The sequence below is a fragment of the Octodon degus genome, unplaced genomic scaffold, assembly GCF_000260255.1.
Source record: "Octodon degus isolate 3935 unplaced genomic scaffold, OctDeg1.0 scaffold00016, whole genome shotgun sequence".
Lineage (NCBI taxonomy): Eukaryota > Metazoa > Chordata > Mammalia > Rodentia > Octodontidae > Octodon > Octodon degus.
This window is the reverse complement of record NW_004524592.1, coordinates 16,616,996-16,630,258: the sequence shown is the minus strand read 5'-3', so window position 1 is coordinate 16,630,258 and position 13,263 is coordinate 16,616,996. Positions and strand designations below refer to the sequence as shown.

General features: G+C 40.4%; 1 protein-coding gene across 1 annotated transcript in view; it reads right to left on the bottom strand.

The window, feature by feature from the left end:
- Fnta (farnesyltransferase, CAAX box, alpha) overlaps positions 1-10,573 on the bottom strand; it is a 73,755-nt gene extending 63,182 nt beyond the window's left edge. Inside the window, exons 1-3 of the mRNA XM_012513681.2 lie at positions 10,278-10,573; positions 6,736-6,821; positions 2,517-2,631 (exon numbers count right to left, since the gene is read on the bottom strand). Of these exons, the coding sequence (XP_012369135.1) occupies positions 2,517-2,631; positions 6,736-6,821; positions 10,278-10,477 (401 nt within the window). The 5' untranslated portion in view covers positions 10,478-10,573. The remainder of the gene's footprint in view (positions 1-2,516; positions 2,632-6,735; positions 6,822-10,277) is intronic.
- Between the last annotated feature and the right edge of the window lie 2,690 nt (positions 10,574-13,263).

Sequence of the window (13,263 nt, the reverse complement as noted above, 5' to 3'; positions counted from 1 at the left end):
AAATTAAAAAAAAAAAAAAACTATTCATTTCCATCATGAGCTAGGACCTGCCACAGTGAATTTAAGTGCCTACCTTTTACCAGTTAATAACTATTTGCACCCCCATCTTTGTTCAGGTGATAGAACTGCTTTCTTGTTCAGGGATCTCTTGCTACTGCTTATCTCTGTTCAGCTGTCGTATATTTAGGACTATGGCTGGTGGTCATTCATGAAGTAAGGGAACAGTTAGAAGAGAGTTGAAAAATTCTGAGCTGTTACCCTTATTCTGAGCCTCCTAATCTTTATCCCCATCAGACAAGTTCAGGAAAAATCAGATACCTGTAATGCCTATGAACATTTCTTTAACAACCCTGAATCATTCTGGAGTATGTGTCTCCTCAACTGTATTGTGGTTTTCTGGTCTGTGTTCCTTACGCAATAAATAAATTCTTTTTCTTAAGTGGAAAAACAAGCAACTGAAATGAACAGATGTTTCAAAGAAGTAGAAATAGCAGGGGCTGGGGAGATGGCTCAGTAGAATAAGTGCTTGCCTGGCAAGCTCAAGGGTCTGAGTTCAATACCCGGGTCCACCAAAAGAAAAAAAAAAAAAAAATTAGAAATAGCCACAAGCAATTAGAGAAATGCAAATTAAAGCAACACTGAGATTCTGTCGTACTCCAGAAAGAATGACCACAGTTATGGCTTGTGTCTAGATACCCTTCCACAGCATTGTGTGGTCATATGTGGGGCTTTTCATAGGCTGGATCCACAGAGTGTGGCATTAGGATTGATTTGTGATGCAATCCTATGATCAAAAGCATTAGGATTAAGGATGCTACCTTAGGGCAGGTAGCCTGGCTAAAATATAAAGGACAGAAAGAAGCTTTTCAGGGGTCGATTTTGCTTTTGGATGTCTTCTGCCTGCTACAAACTTTCTCTTCTGCAATTCCCCTGCCATGCCACCATGCCTTGGAATGAGGTGACTACAGACTGAAACTGCTATGGACCGTAAGTCAAATAATGTTTGCACCTTTTAACACTGAGTGTCAGGAGTTTTGTCTCGGCAATGAGAAAAGTAACAAAGACAACCATCATCAAAAAATCAAATAACAAATGCTAGAGGCTATGGAGAAAAGAATTCTACACTGTTGTTGAGAATGTAAATTGGTACAACCACTATAGAATTCAGGGTGGAGGTTCCTCACAAAACTAAAATTAGAAATTCTGTAACTCATCAATTCTCCTGCAAGGCATCTTCCTGAAAAGAGTTAAAAGATATCATATTACAGTGAACCACGCATACCCACGTTTATAACAGCACAATGATGATAGCTCAGTTTTCACTGTGGTATTTACACACAGTGGAGTACTACTCTGCCATAAGGATGAACCTGAGTCATTTACAGGAAATATGGATGCACCCTGAGATAATAACGTTAAATGAAGTAAGTCAGACACTCAAATTTAACAATTTATGGTTTCTTTTCATGAGATACTGAAATTATAAACACAGAGTAAAGTAATGGATCATAGGTCTTTCTCAAATGGGAAAATCAGAGTTTAAGGGAGTAAAGGGGAGTAAGCTGTGTTATGTGCATGTCCCAATGCCATACAGAGGATATGTATGGCATATCACTTAAAAAAGAGAAAAATTTTAAAAAAGTAAAAGGCATTTCAGAAAGAGAAAACAGGAAAGGGAAAAAACGTTGCTAAAGAACACAGAAAAATTCCTAAAACTTAAAGAAAAAGGTTAAATAAAGACTGAGAATCTCCACCTGAATAACACAGGCTAAAGGAAATGGAAGAATAGTTATAAAATCCTAAAAGAAAATGATTTACAATATAGAATTCTATTTGTAAAACTTAAGGAAGACTATGGACATTTTACTACATAAATCTCAATTATCCTCATATCCTCTCATAAGTTTTACTACTGAGGGGTGTAGTCTATAAAATAAGGTAAATCAAGACAGAAAGATGTGGTATCTAGGTAACAGAATAACATCCAGAAGAGCTGAAAAATAAATATATGACACCTGAAAAAAGGAATAAAAATGAAAGATTACCTATCATCTTCAATAGCAATGAAACATTCATATCTATAAGTCTGGGAGATGAATTTCATATTGGTACAAAGAAAACAAAATCAAAAAGACTGCTAAGAGTGTAATTATACTATAAACATGCATCAGCATAAATCGCAAAGTGATTACTCATGTAAATGGAGAGAATGTACCATTCACAGCAGGAACAAAAGTGTAAACTGCAAAAGAAATTAAAGAAAGCATATTAGCTATAGTACACATCTAGAATACACAGAGGCTAATTAGAGACAAAAAACAGCTAAGAGTTGCTGACTGTGGTGAACAGGAATCTGGTGCCAGGAAGAAAGGGGGCAGAGTCATTAATTTCATTCAACTTCTAACTTCAACCCCACAAATTATTATTTTGGTAAAAATTACATTCAATTAAAGACAAGTCATTCCATAAAAACAGGAAGAAAGCAAGCAGGAAGTTCAGTGCTGTGCGTCACTTACCACACCGTGTAATTGGCTGCATTTAACTCAATGGCATCCCGAGTGAGCTGCAAGGCTCGCTCACTTCTTTCATCCCGCTGCAGAACAGCTCGGAAATAATCATAAACATCTCGGACTGGAGGCAGAGCACAAATGTGTCAGGACCACCTTTCTTATTTGAAACCAGTGCTGTAATCTAAAATGTTGATATACCTATGTGGAAATATATTTCATTTTCACGTGTATCATTTACACCAATAAACACAACAGTCAAATGACAGTGACTGCCATCCTGACAATACTCCATTGTAGCCACAAAGCACAGGGTGCACAGGTCTGTCTGCCCATGTGTATGCAGTTGGGTTAATGCCAGACTGCAAATCTCTGAGGATATTACATCAATCTAAGAGTGAACACATTTAAATATATTTCCATTGCTGTTTTTCTCACTTTTTATTTTGATCAGACTTTCAAATGAAAAAAATCTATGCAATGAGCTGGACATGGTGGCACACACCTGTAATGACTGCACTGGGGAGGCTGAGGCATGAGGGTCGCTAAAAGTTTGAGGCAAGCTTGAGCTACAAAGTTAGTTTTAGACCAACTGGATTGTACAGCCAGACCCTGTCTCCAAAAATCTCAACAATACAAAAAGGTTCACGGTAAATTTTTACTGTACCAAATTTCATGTACTCCTCAAAAACAAGCACTATTGATTTTAATGTATCCTTCAAATACGGTCTATGCACATGAATGGACGCTAATTCCATCCCTCAGTTTTATACAAATGAAATCTATCACATTCAATGCTTGCCCCTTGCCCTTTTCACTTACACCTCTTATTTTTTTTCTTTTTTTGCAGTACCAGGGATTGAACTCAGGAACTTGCACTTGCAAGGCAGGCACTTATGCCACTGAGCTATATCCCTGTCCCCTCACTTACACACTTTTAAAGATAATTTAAATTTGTGAAAAATCTACAGTTGTATTTGATAAAAAAAAAATTATTTGGTCATCTCTATTAAAAATTAAAATTGACATATACACTGATTTAAGAATTCTAGTTCTGGGAAGTTTTCTTACAAATATACCTCATATGGATGCTAAGCATCAAAAGATATTTACTAGAGTATTTGCTTGCATAAAAACAAATTGAGGAAACCACAAGAAGCTCTGATCAACTGCCAACTAGGATAAAAGTGGGTTACCAACAACTCACTACCGGCAGCTGATACGTGGCTTTGTAGGACTCTCCCTCCTCCCCAACGGGTAGCTAATGCCAGAACTGAATTAAACTGCAAAACAGCTAACTGGTGTCCACAGAGAACTAGAGAATTGTTTGGTACAGAAAACTCAGACACTTGGTAGCAGAATTATGAGATATGATTGAAAAATACAGTGAATGTTTAAGTACAGTAATCCCCTATTTCAAGGTTCAACTTTCACAGACTCACTGTTTCACAGGTTTTCAATTTATTTTATTTATTTATTTATTTATTTATTTATTTATTTATTGGTGGAACTGGGGATTGAACTCAGGCCCTTGCACTTGCCAGGGAAGCACTTATCCACTGAGCCATCTCCCCAGCTCCAAAAAATATTAATCTAAATTATTTGTCACACATTTTTCACTCTATTGTGGGATTTTGCAGTACCGTACAATATATGTATTGTTAATATTATGTAGGTTTACAAGTTTATAAAATGGTTAAGAACATTACAAATGTTTTTAAAAGTGTGGGAAAGGTTTGTAAGAGTGTGTGAAGGGTTTTCAAAGCCTTAAAATATATATAAGTAACAAAATAAATGTAATGTTGCTACTTCAATGATTTTCATGTGTTGTGCGGGTGTCTGGAACGTAACCTCTGTGATAAGTGAGGGCCCACTGTATTTTAAAAGTTACAGTGAAAGACACACTGCCCTTAATCCCCTCATTTCAAATGCTATTACAAAGCAGTTCTGGAAGCTCACTTTCCTGAATGCCTTTAATTGCAATGTCATGGCTACTACAGTATCCCGAACCAACTTAAAATGATTATCCTGCATGGTCATTTTGACTTTGGGGAAGAGCCATACCCAGGAATAATGGAGATGAGGGCATAATGCAATGTTTTTTGTTATTGTTTTGTTGCTTTTTTATCTTTTTTTTTTTTTTTGGCGGAACTGGGGATTGAACTCAGATCCTTGCGTTTGCCAGTCAAGCGCTTATCCTACTGAGCCATCTCCCCGGCCCCGCTTTTTTATCTGTTGTAGCCCAGGCTGCCTTCAATACGTAGCAATCTTCCTGCCTCAGCCTCTTGAATGCTAGGATTACAGGCATGCGCCACCACACCTAGCCTGTCATGTTTTTATGAGCCCGTGTTTCCACTGGATCAGACTATAACCCCAAAGTCAAAGTGTTAGACAAGGTCACTAACAATGACACCTCTTTACAAATTCTGAGGGTACGGTATTGCACTGCTGTTATCCCAGCAGTATGGGAGGTAGAGCAGGAGCATCACAAATTCAAGCCTTGCTGGGAACTTAGTGAGACCCTATCTCAAAATAAAGGGGGCTAGCCAGATAGCTCTGCGGATTAACGCACCTGCTTCGGCAGACGCAGGGGCTGGGGGTTCGATCCTGGGGGCTTGCTGTGCCAGTTCTGCCCCAGCGTGCACTGAGAGGGCAACTGAGACTGAGTGTGGTGGTGTGTACCTATAATCCAAGCACTTGGGAGCTTGAAAAATATAGAAGTATCACTATGAGTCCAATCTGCGTAGTGAGACCCTGGAGACCCTGTACTAAACACATAAAAAATAAAAAAATTAAGGAAAAGGGTGAAGATGTAATGCAATGTGAAGGCCCTGGGGTTTGTTCTGTTTTTCTGTGGGTTTTTGGCCATGGGTTTAATACCCAGTACTGCAATGCAAAATCTGAGACACACAGAGGTCTTTTAAACACTACCTTCAAAAAGTTGCCTGTTACTTTTTCTAGGCCAAAATTCCAAAATAGCATACATGTCAAACAACTACAGACTACTAAGTAATCACACAATGTTTCCCAATTTTGAATTTGTAACAAAATTCTTACAGCATGTTAACACTACACAGAATGTCTGTGTACATTATACACAAACTTCTCCATGTATATAATACAAATATATATACACACTGCTAAAATGATTAATGAGATAATCTGACTGCCACAGCTCCAGGACAATCAGGTCTAAGTTAACCTAATCCAATATGAACAGCAAAACCAAACAAATGCATCAGTCAGAAACAGTCAACTCACCACTTACTAAACAGAACTTCAGGAGCCAGGGATATAGCTCAATAGGACAGTGCCTACCTGGCAAGTACAAGGTCTTCAGTTCGATTCCCAGTACCAAAAAAAAAATAAATAAATAAATAAACAGAACTTTATACATTAGTTTATTTCTGTAAAATTCCTCTTTTTTGTTCTATTTTGGGTTTTATGAGACAGGGTCTCACTATCCAGTCCAGGCTGCGTTGAGCTCATTACCTGACTTAGACTGGCCTTAAACTTGTAGTGATCTGCCTACCTTAGCCTCCTGAGTGCTAGGGTTACAGGCACACACCACCAAACCTGGTCTCTAGAATTAACTTTATATTAAAATACTCTTTTAATTTGAAAATTAGAAGCTCAACTGGGCAGGTGCTTTAGTCTGCTGAGCTATCAGGCCGGCCCTTTCTTCTTTATTTTGAGACATTACTGGTTTATTCTTTTTCTTTCTGTGGACAGCTCAGCCCACCCTGGGGGCAGGGTTGGTGTGGCATGTGGTGCCGGGATTGAACCATGGTCCCTGAGCTAGCCTAAGCTTACCTAAGCAAGTGATTTAGACCACTGAGCTATCTTGCCAGCCCCTGGCTTATTCTTGCCTTGTAAACATTCCTTGTCACCCTAGGTTCAATCTCCAATACTAAAACAGATGTAAAAAAGAGAAAAGGACAGCCCTGGGCTAGGGACTTTGCAAATAAAGGTTATTTAGGCATCACCTGCATGGAAATGGGATCAGCTTTGGAATAATAAAAGAATTAGTATCACCCCTTCTGTAAACTTTGGTTTCTCTACTCCCTCTATATTGTGAGCTTTCTTATTCACAAAAAAAGCTTGTAAAACCATAAAATGAATTCATCATAAGTAATTGAGACCCTTATTAAATGACTCCACAGTTGTGAATTTGAACTCTGCTACTAAGTTTGACTTACAGATCTTTCCCTAATAAAAATAAACTTACATTTTTCACTATAGATGATCTGCACCACTGGATTGGGACCATCGTTCTGTGGCACTGGATCTATATCAGCCCACTCTGCTCTGTCCCTGAAAAATAGACATTTTTTTCAGTAATTATGTTCAAACACATTAAAAGAAAAAGAACTCTGCTTTTTTTAAAAAATAGCATAATCATATTAATATTCTAGAAACTTAGGGATCTTAAAAGCAAAAATAAAATTAAAATAAAACAATCTTTGGATTTTAAAAGCTCATAAAACAGACAATAGGAAGCAGAGAAAGGTGATTAAGAAACAGGGCCGAAGAGATAGGAGAGGGACTAGAATAAAAAAAGAAATGGTGATGTGTTATGCTCCTGTACCAACTCCACATAAGCCATGTACACATGGACTACACACATACTAATAAATTAAAAGTTTAAAAAAGTTTAAAAATTTGAAAAGTCTATATAAGTCAACATTTTTCAAATTTTAGGTTTTATGAAAGGTAAAGCCAGTTTCTGCAGCAAGTATATAGCAGTTTAACTTAAAAATCAATTTTACTCAGGGTCCCGGCTCTGTTGTTTACCCAACCTCTCTGTACCTCAGTTTCTTCATCTGAAAAGTGTGGATAATAATAATGTGCTGTCTATATGGATATGTGATAAAGAAAACGTTAAAATTAAAAATCAACCTTACTCATTTCTGTCAATATTTTTTTTAAAATCTGAATAGTTTAATAGAAATTGACATTTTTAAAGTAAAATTAAATACTATTACTATATCTTACTGCCCACTACAGAGGTGGCCCTGGTAGTCATTCATACATCAAGCTCTAACACAGTTGTGGCAAACCTTTCAGAGCTTTCAATGATTACAAATTGCCGCTGCAGCATGCATCCCTAGGTTCTACGCCACTGCTCTACGGGCTGAGAAGGCAGCTTGGTGGTAGAGTACTCACTTGGGCCCACTCAACAGGTGACAGCAGATTCTGGAACCTGACAAAGGCCTATGCCAGGATATCAGCCCTATTATCTACTAGCTGTGTGCCCTTCCAGAAGTTACTTAACCTCTCCAGGACTCAGTTTCTTATTTATTTATTTGGTTTTTTTGTATTTTAGGGAAGGGTCTACAGGGTGTTCAGGGTCTCACTACTAGACCAGACTCGTAGTGATCCACCTGTTTACAGCCTCCCAAGAGCTGGGATTAGAGGGACACGCCAGTACACCCAGTCTCAATTGCTGTCTCAGCGAACCCCAGCCCCTGCACCTGCCTGCAGGCACTTTAATCCGCTGAGTTATTTGGCTGGCCCCGTTTCTTCTTCTAAAATATAACAGAATGACAAAACCATTTAATGACTACTACTCATTATCAATGCTAAAATAGCACTGTGGAAACAACAGATGCTTGTTCAATATGAATTGCCAATGTGAACAAATTTTAGCTAGTCTTTTATTTATGCAAGGGGTGATCAAACCGGACAGTGAATGTTTGATATGCACTCACAGGTGGGCATTTGGGAGGTAACTGGATCCTGGGTGTGTGATATTCAGCACTGCATTAGGCCATCACATTTTTCACTATAGATGATCTACATGACTGCATTGATGTGATGGGTATGACACTGAGGTGTGAAGTCTGGTTGGATGATGCGGACTACAGTGAGCCTGGCCTCAGAGGGTTACATCCTTCTCTGCTTCCTGTCTACCATGCCATGAGCTCTTTCTCCTCTGCTACGCCACCCTGACCTGGAGGTAGCTGACAGTGGACTGAAACTTCTACAAACTGTGAGCCAAAATAAAAATTTCCTCCATTAAACTGTAGCTGTCTGATATTTTGTCCATGCAATGAGAAAGTAACTAATACTTAATTTTTTTAAAAAAAACTTACTACTTTAAGGACCATTTTGTATATATACAAAATAGCATAGATATACAGCTATTTTCTTTTAATTCAGTAAGTTTTCAACTAATAGTGTTTAGACAAGATATCATGTCTGCATCTTGTACTATCTATAACTACTACAAAGACAACAATATGCAATGTATTAATTATTCTAACTGTCCGACTAACCTGTTTTGAAAATGTCTCATTGCTACTTCTTTCTCAATAAAATTAATATTAAAAAAAACTTCCTATTTTGTAAGACATACTGGCATTAATCCCCCTCAAATTATTTTCCCTCACTTTAAACACATTCATACCACTGTTCTTCCCAAATCGTTAAACAGACCTGGAAGTGCTCTTTACTGAGGGTCATTCTGAGGTGCCCGCTACTATCCAACTGAAACGACACTCAGAAAGAGGACTTCCAGGACTGCCTGAGACAGCAGGACAGCAGGATAAGTGTGACTGAATGCACAGCGAGCATCCTGGTGGGGGCTCAACACCAATATGTTACTCTAGTAATAGTTTAAAAATGTAAGTATTCAACATACTTTTCTCTTTTTCTTTCGTAGTAAACAATACACACCTTTATTGGTGGTCCTGTTTTTCTGTCACACCATGTATTCTTTTCCTTTCACCCATTCTTGCTAGACAAATGCTTATACTGCTGAGCTAGCTCCCCAGCCCACGCCCATTCTTTACAGCTGTATACTGAACAGTTTTTGACAGCAAATACTGTGCCATGTAATATTAAAACTGTGTTCCTCACACATACACACAAGGAAATACAGGGAATCAATGACTTGAAATGTGAAACTTAGAGCCTCAGGGAGTGACATGGAAAACTGTCACTGGGAAATCAAACACAACACGAAGAAACTAAACATTTCACAATACAGAGGCTTATGAGACAACAACAGGAATTTTAATCAGTAAGAACAGTAACTCCAACAACAATCAACCCTCTAGACTGTGATTTTCACGCATACATAAAATCAAGCAAATAAACCATTTAAAGGGGTTTAGGTAGAACTACAGAACAAAAGACTTCTGGATCGCTCACAAGGAGCTAGTGAATGCTACTACTATGTGAAAGCAATGGCAGTAAGGGTTGAGAAGGTAGGGGAAAAGGCAAGAAAGTTACGGCAGGACTTTGACATGATTTGTATTGCAGCCGAGGTTGTGCAGGGTTGCATAACTGACTTTAGGCCACAAACCTCTTCATGTTTATTATTCATGCTGACAAACTACCTCGGCGCCTGGCTAACTGAGGCACTAAGTTAAAAGTAAACGTTTCAGCCCTTCAGATCTTACCTTAGCTCTGTTATTCCAGCAGAACCACGGAAAACAATTCCAGCTCCTTTTTAAAATAGAGCAAACATGGCCCTGATTTTGAAACTAAAAATTCTTCTTGGCACGCTATCAAAACTGCACCCTAACGCTGCCGTAGCGGGTACGGTTAGTACCCACGGAGCGTTCTGAAGCAGGGAAGCGAGCGGGAAGTTTCTTACAGGTGTGGAGAGCGGCAGCCGCACCGCTGGAGAAAGTACCCTCCAGCGCTCCGTACTCTGCCACCGCGGGCGGGAAGCGCAGGGCTGCGGGGCTGCGGGCTTGGCCGCGCCTCGCCGCGCCAGCAGGAGCCCCGTCCCACGTCCCCCGCGCCGGCCTCGGGCGTTACCTGTACAGGACGTAGGTGGGCGAGTCCAGGCTCAGGAAGCCGTCGTCCATAGGGGACGCCACGGCTTCCGCGGCCTCAGCTGCCATCTCGTCCTCCTGTGGCGGCTGGGGCGGCGGGGGATGAGGCTGTGGCGGAGGCTGCTCGGGTTGACCAGGCTCGCCGCCCTGCGCAGGCTCCCCGACCCCCTCCGTGGCCGCCATCTCGCCCAGGTCCGCAGTTCAGGCCGCGCGGAGGCCACACCCCCGGCCTCGCCCGCGCCCTGGTCTCCGCGCCCGACTTCCGGTTCCTGGCGGGCCGGGCCGTCCTACCGCGGAAGCGCGGGCTCGGCGGGCCGGTGGGCGGAGCTGCGCTGCGGCCGGGGCGCCGCACTTCCGGGAGCCTGGAGGCGTAGGCCTCCGTCGGGCCGGAAGTGCGCGTGGGGGGGTGCGGCGGGCGATGTGCCGCGTGGGGTGGGCTCTCGTACCCTTGCGGGGTCTCTCCGGTCAGTCTCAGTGAGACGGGTTTTGAGACCCTTCGAAGGCCTTTATGCCCTGCCGAGACTTTCTAAACTGGATTTAATTTTGATAAGGGGAAAATATAACTCAACCTGCTAGATGTCTGATATGCCGATTTTGTGCCACTCTGAGTGAAAAAATGAATTCCAAAAGACAGAGGAAGTTTAGAATAGGAAAGATTTATATAGAGAGTTGCTGATGGACAGGAAGAGTCTTGAAAATGGGTTGCCACTAGGGCCCTTTGTAATAATTAATTTTTTTGTTGGTCCAGGAATCGAAGTAAAGACATTGGGCTTGCTAGGCAGGCACTGGTCAAGAGTAATTTATACAGCAAGCGTGGGTACAGAGGTCAAAAATGACCAACCAGTAAGGTTGCAAATAACTGCAGAAAGCAAACCAAACAGGAAGAAACAGTACTGGTGGGTTTAAGAGTCAGGTTATTACACCAGTGGGCTTCTAACTAGGATTTTTCCAAGAGTCAGGCACCACCACCCCCGCCTCCAAGGAATACGGAGGCTTTTAAAGGGAAAGTGAGTGAGGCGGTAGAAAAGCAGCTTTGGCACATTATGATTGGAGGATTAGGTAACATCTTGGGTTGCTAAAGGAATCTAAACATTTGAGGTTGTATCACAAGTCCATTAGTTATGCAAAGCATGGATTAAACAGGAGGAAATGTCCTGTTACGTTTTGAATTACATTGCAAGGTCATCAGTTATACAAAGGCAGTAAAAGGGTTTACACAAAGGAAAAGGTGTCCTGCTATCTGGCCTGCTGGACATGTCCACGATAGTCTTGGCAGCCATCCTGGGTAGGCTTTTATTTAAAATTATGATTTTCCCCTTCAGTATAGCCTCCTAGCTAATATTGATCCAATAGATAAGTGAGGCTCATAGCAAGGAGTCATGACTAACATTAACAGTGGCTTATCTGTGACTTCTAAAACAGGAACATTTTGGGGAAGGGATGGATCCTGGTATTCTGGTCACCCACCCAGGTGTCTGATGCATAGATGGATGTCATGAGCTGCTTGGTACTAATTTCAGCATACAGTCCCTGACTTAAAAACGTTCAAACTATAAACTTTCACAGATACAGACCTCACATTACTACAGTCATAGGTACAAATTGCAGAAGTAACTCATGTATCTACCTTACCATTTTAAGATAACTGTAAAAGTAAAAATAATTTATTAGCAGTATTTGTGTCAGTTTCTTTTTTATGCTTTACATTGTATGATTCTGTCAAAGATGTGTAAGACTGTTGGATTTATAAATGATCCAACTTACTAATGTTTTTCTGGAATGGAATCCATTCATAAGTCAGGGACTTAATATAGTCTCAAGTTCCACTGGTCTCTTAAGGAATTGTATCTATCTAGCCATTGTGACTTTATCTTGAGGACTTCTTCAGATGCACTTCCAGTTACAATTCTGATGTCTTTATCACTGACTTCCTTGGGATCCTAGTCCCTCTCAGTATATTAATTTCTATCAAACTTAGCTACCTATACTATTTGTTCTCTAAAAGAACCACCCGTAACTGTGGGTATGGGAGAATGGGCATAGTTTCAGTCTAACTACTTTGAGCTAAAAAGGGACAGAGTAGGGAAGACTAAAGTAAAGGATCTTCTCCAGAGAGCTAATATAAGAGGCCTTGGATAGAAGTCGTGTTGGGGTTTAGCAGTTATGAACTTTATAAGTTTGATCAATGAATCCCAGTACAAGAAGTCTGGTACATGTATAGTTGGTTCCATCTGCGTGATCACTTGGAATTTGGTTCTAGGTGAGAATAAATAAGTTTTCCAATAAATTAAAGCACACACAAGCAATGATGGAGCAATAGACTGCAAAGGAAGATTGGGGAAACAGCGACATGCAGACACTGATCTTAAGGGACTGGAATAGTGATCATAACTAGCTGGCCCCCCAATTTATTAATGGAGGTTATCTAAACTCTGATATTTCCTTGTCACAAGTCTCTCCAGTTTCAGATGTAAGATGCATTTGAGTGGTTTTGAGGACAGTTTTAATTAAGGAATTTAAAAATTCTTGTTGAGCTTTTATAACTTCCAGTGTAGCTTTTTAGCCTCCCTGAATCATAACAGTAATAAGATACAGGTGTAGCTGAAAAATGCAAGCAGAGGTCAGTGGTTAGAGCCCTTTTTCTCTTTCTACCCTTTATTACTGTTGTATTTTCATACATCTTTAGGTTGTACTTTTCTGCTGGGTGCTTAAGATCAAGGTAAAGTGAGACCTGTGTCAATCAAAATTAACCTAAAAAAATAACCTCTCACCATATATGAGGATCAGTTAAAGCTCTTCAGGGATTACTTTTAGAACCAGGTACAGAGCATTTTAGCTCCTCTGTCAGTTTTATTGACAAGGATGGGTCACAGTCTTGCTTGACCATATGGCTGCCCATGAAAGCATGGGAGACATTTCTGCCTCCCTGACCCTCCTTTTCGGCACACTGTATATTGGCTAACTCCTGT